At 40.0% G+C, this 17,964-nt stretch overlaps 1 protein-coding gene and 1 long non-coding RNA gene across 2 annotated transcripts; one reads left to right on the forward strand and one right to left on the reverse strand.

Annotated features, from left to right (window-relative positions):
- The first annotated feature begins 898 nt into the window (after positions 1 to 898).
- ftcd (formimidoyltransferase cyclodeaminase) lies at positions 899 to 16,226 on the forward strand. The gene is made up of 14 exons (XM_088605026.1): positions 899 to 1,057; positions 1,628 to 1,811; positions 2,736 to 2,864; positions 3,306 to 3,394; positions 4,202 to 4,381; positions 5,231 to 5,368; positions 6,258 to 6,389; positions 7,917 to 7,978; positions 8,456 to 8,585; positions 9,988 to 10,149; positions 11,616 to 11,659; positions 13,174 to 13,312; positions 14,273 to 14,368; positions 14,821 to 16,226. The coding sequence occupies exons 1-14, from the start codon at positions 1,004 to 1,006 to the stop codon at positions 14,905 to 14,907; spliced, it is 1,626 nt and encodes a 541-aa protein (XP_088461152.1). The 5' UTR covers positions 899 to 1,003; the 3' UTR covers positions 14,908 to 16,226.
- LOC148648995 (uncharacterized) lies at positions 9,633 to 11,211 on the reverse strand. Its single transcript, XR_015926268.1, has 2 exons — positions 11,142 to 11,211; positions 9,633 to 10,173 (listed from the first exon to the last, which is right to left on the reverse strand). It is a non-coding gene; the product is annotated as an uncharacterized LOC148648995 (long non-coding RNA).
- Positions 16,227 to 17,964: the final 1,738 nt, after the last annotated feature.

Raw genomic sequence — 17,964 nt, forward strand, 5'->3', positions numbered from 1 at the left:
ATTAGAAGAAATGTGTGCATCAGCTTTTAACTTGTTTTATTTTGGAAAAGGAGACATAACATTGTCTTATTTTAAACTGTTTTTGCAATAGAAACATTTTTAAATTATATTTAAAATACATATTGTGTGAGTTTATCCTGCTCATCTAACATTGCTCACCCGATTAGAAGAACCCAAGTCTAGCTACATGACTGCAAGGAAAAGAAAAAATATGTATTAATGGTGTGGTAGATTTAATTTATCTAAATGTTCCCAGGTGTCAGGTGTTATGACAAGACTATATTCTTCAAGTTCTTTGCTGTGTGTTGGAAAATGTTATAGTATATATATATCACCTGTAAAAACAGGAAAATAAAAGATAAGATTAATTTCTCATAGTTTAGATATTTTTTGTAAGGTCAGACTAAATGATAATCTGCTGAGAGGCATTTTAATCAAAATACAAAAATAACTACTGATCACTGCAGCATGGAAGTGTGATATGGCAGAACCTATAGTTCTGGCTGTGGAGCCTCTTTTCTTTTTGGAATTTTAAACTCAACCTTTAAACTCAGGACACATTTTTTAATGTAAACTACAGTATACATACAGTACAAGCACACAAGTATTCTAAATAATGGATCTGCTGAATTATAAACCATATTTATTTTGGGATTTGGATAAACTCTTAGCTATATCTTTCTTTTCTTCAGTGCTATTTCATTTATATACAGTATATGTTTTGCTCTGCAAAGCAGTCAAAGTGCAGAATATAGATTTATACCTTTCAGCTGGTGTATAGGGGACACTTCAGATGCATGGACCTTACAAATATTTAGAACAGACAGCACAATGGTTGACAGACTTATTTCAAGACAGTGGAGCAAGTTAATGATTCTCACAATCAGCTTTAGGACTTTAGCCCTTAAAAGCTCCGTCTAGAGAGGAAAGTCAGACGTGTGTATTCCTGGACTGCTGCAGACCTCTGGAGTCTTTGCTCACAGTTTCTTAATTTCGGCAGCAAATGGCCAAACTAGTGGAGTGCGTACCCAACTTCTCAGAAGGAAGAAATAAAGAGGTAGGGTGTATACAAATGTCCTTTATTTTATGTCGTTAAATTACACTAATCTTTAAATCTGCATCACTTAGAAGTTATGTGAATTAGGCTTCTGGGCAATACTTTCTTAACTCAAAGTCTGACCAATAAAAAACTTTAAAAAACACTTAAAAAACAGATTACTGTCATTGCTAATGTAGCTGTAATCTTTTATAATCAATTATTTTCTTGTTCATGGGTCTTTTCCACATGAAAAAACCCAGAATTCACAATGCACAATTCTCAATTTGTAATTCAAACAGCACATACTATACTTATACCGTAGCACATAAGCACATTTTAAAAACATATTGCTGTCCTAAGGAGAGATTAGTTTATATAGAATACATGGTGAAGCACAGATGCAAAGAATTTTACACATTTTATAAATATGATAAATATTTATCATTTACACCAACATCTCAGTGTGTTAGCATCTTCCTATTACTTTGTAGTTTCTGTCTTATAAATTAGATTAGTAGAAAAATAGCAATAGCTCGAATGTGATTACTGTAAAGATAAAAAAAGGTCAGTGAGTGGGTCTGTTTGCAGGTTATCGATGCCATCGCCAATGCTATTTCCAGCACAGAGGGTTGCAGCCTCCTGGATGTGGACCCTGGGCCCTCCACTAACCGCACAGTCTACACCTTTGTGGGGTCCCCCCAGGCTGTGGTGGAGGGGGCACTCAGTGCTGCCAGAATAGCATTCCAGCTCGTTGACATGACCAGGCACTCAGGTGAGCCTGCCATCTAATGGTTTATTAGGATTGCTCACATACGCCTCACAATATACAGTATAGTCAGTAGCTACATCACCCTGCAACCCACTGAACCTAAGAAGGTGTGAGCCTGGCCAGTACCTGGATGGGAGACCTCCTGGGAAAGCTAAGGTCTGTGCTGGAATAGTTGTACTGGGACCAGCAGGGGGCACTGACCCTGCGCTCTGTGTGGGTCCTAAGACCCCAGTATAGTGACGGGAACACTATACTGTAAAATGGCGCCGTCCTTCAGATGAGACATAAAACCGAGGTCCTGACTCTCTGTGGTCATTAAAAATCTTGAAAAAAGTAGGAGTGTTACCCTAGTGTCCTGGCTAAATTTCCCATTGGCCTTTACCAATTATGGCCTTCTAATAATCCACATCTATGAACTGGCTTCATCACTCTGCTCTCCTCCCCCACTGATAGCTGGTGTGGCTGAGCGTACTGGTACACTCTGGCTGCTGTCACTTCATCCAGGTGGGGCTGCACACTGGTGGTGGTGGAGGGGAGTCCCCATTACCTGTTAAGCACTTTGGGTGGTGTGTCCAAAAAAAAGCTCTATATAAGTGTTAGGAATTATTCATTATTAATTACAATGTTACAGGTCTGTTTGTTTTGTGGACAGTTTGGTTGAAGCTAAGTACACGCTATACAGCAAGTCCCACTAATCCATATCAGATTAAATGCCTTCATGTAGAGATTCAAGAACCACAGTGTTATCTTCAAAGAATCAACTGATCTTAAGAACCCTTTGGTGTTTAAACAAATGGAGCATTGACGTAGAATGGAGTTAAAAATAGTGGAAGCAAGACATACTGAAAAGTGCAGTAAATGCTCTCCGCTGTTCTTGCTTGTCAACAACCTGTCCTCCTCACTGGTGCTCCCATGGGCCCATTGCAGGTGAACACCCGCGCATGGGGGCCTTGGATGTGTGTCCATTCATCCCAGTGAAGAACGTGTCCATGGAGGAATGTGTGAGCTGTGGCAACCGCTTTGGGGAGAGGCTGGCTGAGGAGCTCCACGTGCCTGGTAATCCTTCAAGCCCTTCAGCTCTTGTGTTTCTAAAGCTCTCCTAAGAGTTCTAGAAACAGATTTAATGCATCATCAGGGCTTTAAAAGCCTGTGCTCTATATTCTGCAATAAATACATGTCATACTGAAATATTTCTTGCAGGGTAGGAACATGTAAATGAAGTCCACAAGGTCAGTGGCCTGTCATCGTTATCTAAAAGTACTCTCTTAAAATAAATGCCAGAATTACCAAGCGAATGCTGCCTTCCCCTTAAGGACAACCAATGTGACCTTGACAATATGCTGTTCTATTTTCTGCTCCTCATCCCCGCCCATGCCCACAACACATTTAAACGAATCGCTGGCATTTAGAAACAAAATACAGTATGTCATAGAAAATAACTCCCTTCCTTGGAGAATTGTGACTAAATGTTGAGGCTCATATGATTTCTCCCCTCAGTGTACCTCTATGGAGAGGCAGCCCGCAAGGAGAACCGAAGATCTCTTCCTTCCATCCGTGCTGGGGAATATGAGGCCCTGCCTGAAAAGGTGAGTCTGGAGAAACATATTACATGTATTACCATAGCACAATGTGAACTAGGTCCCTGCTTGTATAAAAACAATTAACAGAGGACATTTATGTGCTTGTAAGCAAGGAGTATGTTAATAATCAAACACATCTGTCCTGCTATAACACGCAGCTCTGGTTTAGAATTCTAGTCTCCTAGTCTTTTAGAGTGTTACCAGATTCTCTCTACAGTTTGCCCTGTTCAGTAAACTCACTGTGGCTTTTCCAAGATAGCTTCAACAGGGTTCAAAGAATTAAGTGGCGATGGATTTGAAACTTCTGCTTCTCCTTTTTAAAATACTTTTTATGTCTTTTATCTACCAGGTTTGACCAGGTTTTTATTTTTTGTTGAATGTGCTCAGTGCAAGTTTTTTTTTCTGTGTTACATTGTTTGACTCAATATGTAAAAAGTCACATAAGACTTATTCCATATAACAAAAAGTACTTTTGGACAACTCCTTTAACTAGAATTTCCTTGAAATCTGGGAGTTGACACACTAGTATGTGCCCTTATTCTGTGTGGGAGCTCTCTCCTACAGTCGACTTAGGATCAAGTGGAGGAGTAATGCAGTTGTAACTGATAACACACAGCTGTCCGTTACACCATCAAGGTTATTGTTGTGTGGCAAGTTTAGGTTACCCAGAAGAACTCTGACCCACTCAAGCACAGCGGCTCTTGGCCAGTTGGGCACTGCCTTCTGGGAAATCCCAGCTGGCCAGTGTTACAGCTCAGACGTCAAGGGCACTTGCCAAACTACCCTTTTTATTTTTTCAATCTCGTTCCACAGCTGAAAAAGCTAGAGTGGGCTCCTGACTTTGGTCCATCCACATTTGTCCCCACATGGGGAGCCACGGTGACAGGGGCCCGCAAATTCCTCATCGCTTACAATGTCAACCTGCTGAGCACAAAGGAGCAGGCTCACCGCATTGCACTGGACATCCGAGAGCAGGGCAGAGCCAAAGATCAGGTAAGGAGACACTGCCTTGACAATCCAGCACAGGTTGGAGGAGGGATTAGATTGTTTCTCGGAAATTAGGCTCTTTAACAGGGGGAAGATAGGCGCTCTGTTGAAGTCTAGAACTTTTAACTCATCAGATCTAAAGACTCAGAAACATTTCCACATTTCCACACAGTCAAGAACTAAGAACATTTTTCTGTTTCCAAATGGGGTATGCTCAAACCAACTTGGCTGCCTAGAAAGAAAATATATTCAGAGCACAACATAAGTAACTTGAACTGTTTTTTTTAATTCTTCTGGGAATACTCTTGCAAAACCTTCATTTGTTTTTTTCCAAGAACAGTTGTATACTTTTGTACATGCATTATGATTGGAAATTTGGATTGTCTTCACTGTTCCCCCTTCTAAGAACTATCAACCTGTAATTCTTCTTGCTTGGTATTACAGGTGTCATATAGCTACTGTATAAGTTTCCTGGGCACAGGACACTATACACATTTATAAAATACCTTGTAGACCCATCTGTATGTGAAAGGTATCAGAGGAAAATAGCAACGTTATTTTCTTAATGTTATTGTTGTATCAAGAATGAAAAGTAAAATATTCCAATATATATATAACGACTGAGCTGTAGTGCTTAAGCCATTATATTCAGCAATCCCTTAATTTGAAGTGTGTTTGTTCCAGTGAGGGTCATGGCACTTTTATATTCAATGTTATCACAACAAAATGAGAAATATATATTTTTTTACCTACATTAGTTTTAGTACCAAAGTAGGACGGTAGATTTGAAAATCAGTGTGGGTAGTGCACTGTGCTCCCTGCACCACTGAGCTGAGGTCTGTGCTTGTACTCCAGCCAGGACGTCTGAAGAAGGTACAGGGAATAGGATGGTACCTGGATGAGGCCAGCCTTGCCCAGGTGTCCACCAACCTGCTGGACTTCGAGGAAACTGCACTACACACTGTCTACGAAGAGATCTGCCGAGAGGCTGAGGTGAGAAATGCTGCCCCCAGTTCAATTTACTTCTACCTCTCCAGAACAAAATCCAGAACAAAACATTTGTTTTGGCTAGGTAAGTACAGACTAGAATGTAAGAGATAACCACCCTTTCGTATCGAAAAGTTGTACATCCTGCTTGTACATGCCATTCTAGAATAGCTCCTTGATATGTGTGGTATAAACTTTCCAAATTATCACTGTAATTTTTATAGTGTAAGATTAAACATTATTATACATTACAGACTTTATATTTTAGCTTTTTACGGTTACTGTAAACCAGTTCTAGTAACACACACAGACACGAGCATGAACACACCCATACCAGGGCCAGTTTGTGTGTGTTACTAGAACGTGACTGTGTGTTACTAGAAACTTCAATTTCATGATCAATGTCACAAAACATTTTTTGCTGTCTGTACACTGCCATTTTACAGATTTATCTTTATGTAGAAATTAAATTAATAATTTTTGGTTACTGAAGTTAAATACTTGCCGACCCAATGTGGAATCACCCTATACCCACAAAGAAGAGAGATCACTCCGGACTACCACACAGGAGAGGTGGGACTGAGGCTCTGATAGCACTACAAGTTTACATGTGCCAGACAAGCCACAGAAGTCACAGCTTGCCACAGAGTTGACGGACGTTTGGCCTACTAACTCCTGATGATCTCAAGACAGTTGTGCACTGATGCTAGAGACCCTGGTTGCAGAAAAGAGGGTTTCTGTTTCCTTGTCTGTGCCATTTGAATACAAAAATCAAAATGCCAGAGCTGTATGCAGTATCAATCTTAAATACTTTTTTAAATGACAGATTTCTAAACTTTTTTTTCCCAAACATTTACAATGATCCTCCTTTCAGTAACCCTCTTCTGCCTCTCAGGAACTGAACCTACCTGTTGTGGGGTCTCAGATCGTGGGTCTGATCCCACTGAAAGCTGTCCTGGACTGTGCAGAGTTCTACATGGAGAGAGACAACCTCTTCATACTGGAGGAGGAGCACAAAGTGAGACTGGTGAGTATAAGACAAGGCTTACCTTTAAGTGCACTGAAACACTGTTTCACTGCCTGCCCACACAAAAGGCACAGTGCAGGAATGGCTACTGCTTCTTCAGCTTTTTATATCTTTTAGTTTTTAATGCCCTGATTTAATGCGGGGACCAATTATGGATTCCTTTTTAAAGGTTTGTTATTAGGGCAGGGAACAGACTTAAGCCTCATTCCGACATAAATGAAAAAAGGAAACTTTCTTTGTGTCATAAAGAGGACATCTTCAGAGGGCCTCCATGCTATAATGAAACATTGGTTTGGAATGTCTATTTTTTGAGGAAAGAATGCCACTAGCAAGTTAGCATTGCTGCCTTGCAGATCTGGGGCCCTGAATTCAATTCCTGGAGTGTTGTCTGCATGGAGATTGTACAGCGTTCACATGGGTTTCCTCCAGGTGCCTGGTTTTCTCACACAGTCCTAAAACTTGTAGATAGGTTAATTGGCTACTGGCAAAACTGGCCCTGGTATGAGTGTGTGCTGTACATGCTCATGTCTGTGTCTGTGTGTGTCCTGTGATGGACTGGCATCCCGTCCATTGCATCCTGCCTTGCACCTGTCACTTGTCAGGAAAGGTTCTGGCTTCCCTGTGAACCTGTATTGAATAATGTCATTAAAAAATAGATGAATGTATGAATGGAGTGTCACTAGCAGAGAATGGAGGTGTATGGGAATTAGAGGTATGCTGAAGACATCCGTAGCATAGATGAAGGATCGTAGTGCCGGTGAAGTAAGTTGAGCAGGCTGTTAGCAGGCAGCCAAAAGCAAAAAAAATACACTATCCTGCATTGAAGCCAAACAAGCCAAGTCAAAGGCACAAAGGGTGATATGTAAGGGAAGTTGTAGTTGTAAGCCCGGTGTGAAACACAAAAGGCAGTGGCATAGTCAAAGCAGGCCAGGCTGGAAACAAGAAAGTGCAGACTAAGCGCAAGGGATGATCCAGACATGTTGTTATGCAAAACAAGTATTGAAGCCAGAGAAAACTAATACACACAAAACACAATGTCAGGGAATGCCAAGACACAAGTAGAGGCTCTATTACTGAGAGGTGAGGCACTGTCATAACTGTTCTTGAATACCTGTTGGTAAAATGGTATGTAATGGTTTAATTGCACATAAGTAGAATACATTTTCGAACTGATAATGTTGTCACGGCGACTGATGTGTTAACAGGCATGATGTGAGTGGAGGCTTACAGTAGGTGGTTGCCATGGTGCTTCAGGTGCACAAACCAGCTCTTCTGTAGGAGCAACTATGACAACTCACTGGCTAAAAATTAAACAAACTTGAAACATGGCAAGTTGAAATTAAAAAAATTAAAAGAACTTGAAATATGGCATCAGGCAGTTTCATGAAATACTGCAATATACCAATAGAAATGTTCTTCAGTAACAGTGTAGTATAATCATGTATGAGACTACACAAAATGACATACCATGCCTTCATCTTCTTCATATATAACATAAACTCAAACAGTGACATCTCTTCTTTTCAGGTGGTCAGTCGCCTGGGATTAGATTCGCTTGGGCCTTTCGTTCCAAAAGAGAGAATTATAGAGTAAGTAATAATAATTAATAATTGCTTACACTTACATAGCGCTTTTCTGGACACTTCATTCAAAGAGGACTCCCCTCCACCACAACCAGTGTGCAGCCACCACCTGGATCATGTGACGGCAGCCATAGTGTGCCAGAATGTTCACCAGACATCAGCTACTAGTGGGGAGGAGAACAGAGTAATTAAGCCAATTCATAGATGGGGATTATTAGGAGGCCATGATTGGTAAGGGCCAATAGGAAATTTGGCCATGACACTGGGGTTACACCCCTACTCTTTTCAAGAAATGCCCTGGGATTTTTATTGACCACAGAGAGTCAGGACCTCGGTTTTACGTCTCATCCAAAGGACGGTGTCTTTTTACAGTATAATGTCCCCGTCGCAATGTCACAGTGCAAACATCCTCACACTGCCTGAGCAGTGCTCTGCTGCCTGGTACTGACTGGGGGCTGAGACGGCGGTGCGTCTGTTGTGCAGGTACATGGTGGAGGGTGCTGAGCAGGGGGAGCGGCTGGCATCTCTGCCTCTTCAGCAGTTCATCCGGAGTGTGGGGGCCAGGACAGCAGCGCCAGGAGGGGGCTCAGTGTCGGCTGCAGTTGCTGCTATGGTATGTCTCCGAAAATTCAGCATGCTCAGCATGCAGTAGCTTGGACCTTAATAATGTATACTAGTAAGGGAAAATACTGGTCCCTGAGAATCATGTAAACTTTGATTTTACTTCATCTCAGCTCTTCATCCCTGTTAGTTAATGGGTCTAATGTTAATGCTACAATTTGATCCATCTTTTGATTGATTGATTGGTTGATTGATTGATCAATACCTACATGTATTTCCAGGACTCGGCAGTGACAGAGATGGCTGTCCCAGAAAAGATGTACAGTATGTCAGCCGTTGAGCTCTTGGCAAGATGACCTCTGTCATATATAATATTTTACATTCTCCCTCTATTGTTTCCATTTGGTGTGTTGATACATATGAGCTAACAAGAAAAAATATCCTGAGACACCAGGGAATCTAACATTATGACTAGCTGTGTCATTCAAATGTCATCTTTTCATATATGTACTCTTTTTTGTATGATCAGCAAATGAGCAAGAGCAAATTAAGAACTAATTAATGTTATCAGGTCTTTTTTTTTGCGCCACAATGTATTACTGGGAGGGTAACCGAATGTTTAATATGACTCTAAAATATGTTTTATCATCTGGACTTAATATTAGGGCTGGCACAGTGGTTAGCATTGTTGCTTTGAAGTGCTGGTGCCCTGGGTTTAATGGGTACCATCTGCATGGAGTTTGAATGTTCTCCCCATGTTTGTGTGGGTTTCTGCCTAGTACTCTGGTTTCCTCCCACGGTTCAAAAACATGCCAGTGGGCTAACTGGCTTCTGGGAAAATTGTCTCTGGTGTGAGTGTGTGCGGGTCTGTTTGTACCCTGCAATGGACTTGTTGTAGGAAATTCTTCAGCAGAGGAGTAGGACACAAATCTTGTGCAGTTTTATTGAGCCTCAGTAAGTACAGCAATGCATGCTGGGTCTGCCCCACAGAACAGACAAACTGCAAGCATATCCCAGCTCATAAATACAGTATTGACTAAGAGACAAAAGCTACTACAGTACTTCATGCTTTAACATGTGACAGGAGTCGGCTTGACGCTTCCTTGTTTATGGTGCGTTTTCCTTGTTTATGGCTTCCTCTGTTTATTTTCCTCCTTTAACACTTGCAGCAGGGCATTTGTTGTTGCAGCTGTTGGTACAAGTCACCTTTGTTTGCTCTAACAAATATTTTCGTTAACAGATCTCAGCAATCATTCTAATGACTTCTACAATATGGTTCAGTACTAATATTGTATTGCTGGATATGTGCAGGAAATCAATGGATGTATTTAACATGACAATTCAGGGTTGTCAAGTACTGTCTGTATCAACTACTGCATTTAATGTTCTTGAAACAGTCCTCAGAGCTCTAGAACATGAGTGTTGCATCATGTGGGTCTGCCTGGTGTCTCCAGGGAGCAGCGCTGGGGTCCATGGTGGGACAGATGACATACGGAAAGAGACAGTTTGAGAGACTGGATGGTGTCATGAGGAGACTGATCCCTCCCTTCCACCACGCCATGAACGAGCTCATTGCCATGGTTGATGCTGACTCCACAGCTTTCAGCAGCTACATGGTGAGCACGTCTGACTGCTGTTCCCTGTAGTAGGAGCAGCAGTAAAAATAATGCATTTCACTTTTGTAGAATGAAAGTACAGGAAAGGGTTGAGTTAACACTTTTTTTTTAATTTCACATAAAAAAGACATATACTCCAGTAACAGAATGCTCTTACAGCAGTCCATATACTGCATTCCAGCAGAAATGGCATCAAAGAGTCATACTTATGCACAACAATACGGACAATTACAGACAGGCACTAAAGGGTGTGCAGTGATGGAAGGCTGTCAGTTCTCATCAGCAGTGGCACAAAAATGATGCAGAGCAGCTCCCAACATCCCAGAAGGAGGGATGTCATGGTTGGGTCTCCATGAGTCTAATTGAATACTAGGTCTCAGTACGACGTCAAAGACATGGACCTTCCAGCATCAGTGATGACTGCATTCCTTTTCAGGGAAATTCCTCCAAAACAACTTTCTTTAAAAAAACCTTTATCTTAGAAATGCATTTTTAGCAAATCATGCATTTTATTTTATTGCAAAATTATTTAACCAATCCAAAACCAAAATGGAATCTTATTAGAAAAGGATCGCTAAGGTTAGATAAGAAGTCCTAAAATAGTGTGTGTACACTATTAACCAATATACAGCAAGTAGCTCCCAGTTCTTATACTGTACATCAGCGAAACATAGATGTCAGAAAATCAAAATGAGAAGAAAGTTATTTAAAACAGCTCCTGTTTTTTGCGAAAGCCCTCTTCAACCTGAATGTAATTGTTGTCCAGGAATCTCTACGTGTACATTAGGGAAAAAAATACTTTGTGTGAAAATGCCCATGACTTACAAGTGTTTCTCATGCAACCATTGAGAGACACTTTGCTCTCATAACAAAGCTCTTGCATTGTATTAGCTCCACCTGGAGTTACAGTGAGAAAAACAAAATTAATCTTGAAGATCTTTCTTCTCTGAAGAAAATGACCTTTAGCAAAGTGTTGGAATCAGACTTCTCACCTGCTTTACTATTATTACAAGTATCCCTCATGACCCGCAAGGTGTGGTACATGCTGTAGGAATGCAACAGATGACATTTAGGTTTGAGTGACCTGTTTAAAAGAAAACACTTTTGCACATTTGCAGTTATACAAAAAAACAAAAATTGAAAACGTTAGGTGTGAGGCTATGAATTTGTTTAAGACACTGGGACTAACATTGCAGCAAATGATAGGTTTATTGACATGTAGAATTTAACAGCAAATGTTTCAAAACAACTCTTCCAAACATGACCTTGATGTTTAAAAGTCAGAAAAATGAAACATACGTTACTGCTCACCCAGCTTCAATGTTCAAAATAATGCCAGTTTTCCAAAGGGGAATTCAATATCAATGCAAAACCCACTGGTGAAACTCAGCTTTAATCTGAGAGTCACATTAGCTCTGTTCAAATTGTAATTTCTGCACATAAACTATTTTCTTCTTTCTTTTCAGACTGCACTCAAACTGCCTAAAAACACAGAAGAAGAAATTAAAAGGTACTGTATGCGCAGAGATAATAAGGGAATTAAACTTCTGGGTCAGTGGAGCCATTTCTGCATATGCAGAGTGGCCAAATAGAAAACCAAACAGGGTTTGGAAACTTACTTTATGTTGAATTAATACAAACAACTTAATTCCAGCATGGTGAAGAAGAGATTGTATTTCCACCAATATTCCTATGTAGTCTAGTAACTAGGGAAATTCTTTTTGGTCTAAATATTTTGTGCTTTAGCCTCAATATCGACATCTAGACACACCTTGAAAGTAAAATGTTACTGAAACATGAAGGAATTTAGCTGATGCTTATCATCCAACACAACATACATTTGTACTGATTCATATAACTGGGTGTAGCTGGATGACTAAGATTAACTTTGCTCAGGTATACAACAACTGTACTGCACCCAGGATTTGGCCCCACAACATTGTAGGCATACGGTCAGAGCCCCTAACCACAGCCCCCCACTTCTTACCTATTTCTTGTTACACAAATGCAGAGGGAATTTGTATCTTGAGATTTAAATATTTCATGCCTCTGGGAAGATGGTTGATAAGTTTATAAATGATTTAGTATTGTATAATTACCCAGTATGCTCCAGCAAAGTGCTATGACGTTTGTATGCAGGTGCTTAAACCCCAAGTCCAAGATGCAGTTGCTTTTAAATCCTTTAGTAAGAGATTTACACAGTTGAAAAAACAAAACTTAATGCAAACCTTGAGGGAATCTAGAAATGGATAAAAAAAAAATCACACAGACTGTTAAGCCCTTAGTCTAATGAAATTTAGCTCAGAAGAGATTTAGTCAGGGCTCTATCTTTATCCATGAAAACCTAAAAAACAACCAAATACAGATGTTGAGTTCTTAATCTTGATAAGTGACAAGCAAATCCATCCAATAAGTGAGAAGGTAAAGATTTGCCACCTCAAATGTTTCGGCTTAGTGTGTCCGTGCTCGTCTTCTGCGATGTCTGACAAAGGAAAGGCTGCTGCACTGCTTTCCTGTTGGCAGCATACCAAAGGTCAGACACCACACCTGATAGAAAGTTCATTTCTGTGCAGGCAAATGTGAAAATGGTGTGTTTAAAAACGTAAGCCCTTAGTGCCTTAGGCTTCTCTTAGCATAGTTGTCTGCTTTCTTTAGTGATACCTGAATGTCTCTTATTATCGAGGAACAAAGAAAAAGGTTGTTCAGAAAAAATAGCTAGTCTGCTGAGATATAATGAGGAGAATAAGTTGCAGACCTGATAGGGGGAGCTGAGATGAATCAGATAGGACCCAGTCTTTCTTGGAGTCGTGATTGGAATTTCTACATGACCAATTGGTATTTTATTTGATCAATGCTTACCAGCATGCATTTTAGAATAATGTTAACACATAGGTTCCAAAAGAGGTCTTTGAATTTCACTTTTTTAATTCTGTATCTTGGTGACCTTGAAATAGACCACAATCATTTCCATGTTCAGATAGCTGGAATATGAGTCTCTAAAGTATATGGTGTGTTGTCCGAAAGGAGGGAAGCTGCCATGCAGGAAGGTCTGAAGAGGGCTGTGAGAGTCCCCCTTTCTCTAGCGGAGAGAGTGAGTGTGCTGTGGCCCAGTCTGAAGGAGATGGTCCTTTATGGAAACCTGGCCTGCAAATCAGACCTTCAGGTGGGAGAAAAAGTTTAAGGCTGCAAATGCCTTTCAAACCCATTTACTGCAACTCAATAAATACTACAATACAGTACGTCCACGTAAAGCTATTGTAATTCATACTTCCAACCTGCAGAACAAATTGTGTACTTAGGAACCTTTCTGATAACTCGTAGACATTTGCATCCAATGACCAGCAAAGAAAACATTAGAAGTTACCACAAACCAGTATGCTCATACTTCGCATTCAAATTCACCTGCTCATCTTCAGCCTCATCGCACATTTTTCATCACTCAATTATCACTGCACCTCACCCATATTTACCCACTGCCCCCCTCGGGATTGTTGCAAACAGCATTCCTATTTTGTCTCTCTCATGTTACTTTCTTTTTTTTCAATAAACTTCAAGCTCTTTACTTCATTAAATGTTCTACATATACATAAATTAGACAGGAGATACATTTCCTACGTTGCTTGGTACCAACTGTGGGTAATCTGTTCTTGCAAAGAGGGAAACTTCGGACCCTAAATCAGGTGGAAGAAACTTAGGGCAGTTTCTCTGAACAATTAATTTATTAATTATTAGGATTAATTTATGAGCAATAAGTTGCTTGAATGATCAAAAAAATATTCAACTGCTTGTTTACATTTACTAGAAAAATAAGGAAACTACAATGCGGAGAGAAGTAATTTAATATAAATTCAGAGACTAATTCAGAGACCAAAATACATTTCACAATCTTTGCGGTCACTTCTCATGCAACATTTTAATCACTTGGTTGGAAAACAGCAATTCAGTAAAGGTTTTTAAAAAATAAAACACAATTGAAATGTCTGGATAGCTGAGGGATCTAGGATCAGTTTCAGGATAATGGAGATGTTGCTATGCATGACGGCAATGTCAGATGTCCGCTGACAGTACTTTTTATTTGAATTGTGTACTGTATATAGTGAATTTTGTTTTCTGTTTTGGGTAGGTGGCAGCCAAAGCTCTTGAGACAGCAGTGTTTGGAGCATATTATAATGTCGTGATAAACCTTAAAGATATCAAAGATGAAAGTTTCAAAAATGAGGTAAGTACCTGGTCTTGGAGAGACATGGCATTGATGGAAAATACATTATGAGGGTGTTTAACTAATGACGAAGGGAAGCACACATTATATATATATATACATACTGCTAAACTGCAAAGCAAGGGCTGTAATACAGTCAGCCACAGCAATCCATGTTTTAATATTCACATTAGATTACATTTCTTGTTAAGAATATTTAAAAGGCAGTTACTCCCAGTTGTAACAATTGTGTTTGCCTTTTATTGGCAAGTTTCTGTTTCACAGGCTTGACCTGTTCAGTACACTTCCTTTTTTCAGCTGTGAAAGTTTCAAAATGTTATACTTCTCCTTTAGTACCTCATCTCTCGTTTTCACATGGACACTCCCACTGTTTTTCTACTGCTTTCTACCTTTTCTGTGTAGGTGTTGACTCAGGTAGCACTCCATTTAATCCGCTGTGATTCTTCCCACAGACCCAGAAGAGGGCCTCTGCCCTGCTGCTGGAGGCCAGGGAGAGCGCAGGCGCAGTCCTAGAGGCTGCTGACCAGAGAAGAGAGTGAAGAACTAATGCAAATGGGTCCGGGCAGAGCGGTGGCACTGTTGCTAAGGATCTGTGGCTGGAAGGTTGCTGGTTCAAATCCTGTGGCCGGCAGATGAATCCTACTCTGTTGGGCCCCTGAGAAAGGCCCTTAACCCCAACTGCTCCAGGGGTGCTGTATAAATGGCTGACCCCAAGCTTTTCTCTTCCCCCATCTGTGTCTCATGGAGAGCAAGCTGGGGTATGCGAAAAGACAAATTCCTAATGCAAGAAATTGTATATGGCTAATAAAGTGATCTTATCTCTTACATCCCACCTTAGTTCTACATCCATTGCTGAATGAAAAGAAACTGAGCTCCATCTGTCACAGCAAATAGGATAATCTCACTGCAGACTTCTTTTAATGATTTTCAATTTGGCATTTCATTATAATGCTTCCCATGCTATCCTACAGTATGTGTTTTCATTCCTCACAATTGGAAATAGCTTCCAACTATCCAGTCCTTGTGTAACAGAGCTCAGGTTGCAGCCTGGTACAGAAGATGACCCCCCTGGAAAGTTGGATAGTATTGTAGTCTGTATAATTGGAGCCCAGGGATTTTGATTTAGCGGCGTTCACTGGTGATTGGGGTGTGGAGGCATGTGAACACCTGTAATAAGAACATAAGAAAGGTTAAAAATGAGAGGCGGTCTTATGGCACATGTAGCCCATTTGGTAATTTGATAGCTTACTGATGCATCTATCTCTTCCAGACATTTCTTTAAAGAAGAATGTAGCTTGTTCCATACTCCTGCAACCTTTTGGGTTAAGAAGTTTCTCCCTTTCTTGGTTTTAAATGTAATTAGGTTTTAATGGGGATAGAACAACATCTATTACACTGGTACAATCACAGATTGTCTACTTTTAACACTCTTTTTGTGGAGATAAACACATGCATTTTAACCTGACAAAAACTGATGGAATAGCCCATAAACCGCTCCATTTATGTTACTTACAGGTGTATGTAAGAATCCCTTTTAAAATGAGAATTTTTGTGTCATTTTTAAAAACTCACAGCTTTAGACTATCAAAGCTGCAGATGCTTCATGATTTATTTTTAGAGTTGCATGGAGTTTATATTTGAATCATTTACACACAGGCCTGTGACATATTCTGTACAAAAATGAATGGTTCAGAAGTCTGTTTATAGTACACTTCCTCATTCTCATAGTGTCTGTTTCCTGATTTGTCTGTGATTTGAGGACACGGAAATGTGCAGTTGCCACAACCAGACTGGTATACAACAGAAGATAAAATAATTGGGAAAATGTTTATAAAAGAATAAAACAAAGTTTAAGTGCTGTTTTAAGTGTGGGGTCAATTTTATCTTCACTAAAAATAATCTAAAATTTCAGTTATTGGTGACAGGAGTTCAATTATTGCAAAATCCTCTCGTGATCAGTAAACTGTATTCCAGTTTCCAGGAGACAAGCATTTCCTTTTTCAGTCAGTAAGCTGTGTTGTTGTGCCACAAACGTTACTCCTGAATATTTTTTCAGTATTCTGGGATAACAGGGTATTTAGCAGTAAACCCATACTACAAAGCATCTGGTGACCTTTAATACTTATCTGTCACACAGTCATAAATGAAAACTCCAGAGGTAGCTTGTTGACATTGGCATGCTAATGCAATTATAATCACAATAGTAGGAGAAACACAGACCTGCCACAGGGATTACTTTAAAAGTACCATTGTGAGGAAAATCTTTGCATTGTGTTGAAGGTGAACCCAACCCCTGAACAGCAAAATACTTTGTAAGAGTCTTTGAATGTAGGAGATTGAAATAAATAAGAGCAAAATGTTCCAGGATCTTTCAACTTGACAACATGTTGTAAAAAACAGTAGTTCAAAAACAACAGATATTTTATGGCACATGACTGAAACCATTCCATAGTGAAGGCTACAGCTATAGCTCTTAAGTTGCCGACAGCTAATTCAAAAGCAGGCTTAATGAACAGTATTATTTTTTCTCTTTAAAATTATTTAGGTCAATGATGCCCCCTGCAACTTTGTCATAGTAGAATTGCTAGCTGTTTCTCTATAGCACTACTTGAGATTCATGTTGCAGAGAGACTTCGGTATTTTGATCCATTACATTTCACATTGGGGCAGCACGGTGGCTCAGTGGTTACTATTGGTGCCTTTCAACACTAGGGCCCTGGCTTCAGGTCCTGTGGTGCTGTCTGTGCGGAATTTGTATTTTTTCTCCCTGTGTTCATGTGGATTTCTGTTTAACTGTCTTCTGGGAAAACTGGCCCTGGTGTGTGTGTGCAAAGGACTGGCATCCCGTACAGGATGTGTCCTGCCTTGTGCCTGTTGCTTGCTGGGATAGTCTCTAGCTCCCCCGTTTCCCTGTATTGGATAAAGTGGGTAGGGAACGGATGGATGGATATTTTACACTGGTTTTGATCAAAGTGTCCTTTGGAAAAAAGAGATGACTAAAACTACAGTCCTCTGTTCTGCTTATGCCCAATGACTGAAGGATCCCCTGTTATTCTTTTTTCAAAGCAGCAGTAAGGAATCAGCCATTGCTTTTTGGCTTTTTATGTGCTGAATGTTAAAACCTTGTTAGAAATGTATATACAGTACTGTAATTTGAGCAGCCAAACATGGGAGAAAGATTTTATGGGGAAAGACTCCTCAGACCCTGAAATGAACAATCCTATCTTTCCTTCATACAGTATTACCATTGAGATAATCAAATGCATCACAACACATACATACAACATATTGAAGCAATAAAGGAATAAAGTTGATTCAATAAACCAATAAAGGTGATTCATCTGGGGTTTTCATTTAACTCTATTACAGGACTTACAGTAAGTCCAATGAGTGATTTATTTAATGGACATGTTTTTCTGATTACAGGCATTATTGTGGTATAGTTCAGTGTAAGGGTTACCCTTCAGCACGGCATTCAGTACTTATACACATTTTTTAAAACTTATTAAAAAATGTCCAGTCATGGTGTTGGTAGAAAGCTGTTACAGCTAAATAAAAGTTCTGTTTTGTTTGCAACTGAGCATCACGCCCAGCCA

Source organism: Lepisosteus platostomus, chromosome 14 (assembly GCF_059453375.1).
Source record: "Lepisosteus platostomus isolate fLepPlt1 chromosome 14, fLepPlt1.hap1, whole genome shotgun sequence".
NCBI lineage: Eukaryota > Metazoa > Chordata > Actinopteri > Semionotiformes > Lepisosteidae > Lepisosteus > Lepisosteus platostomus.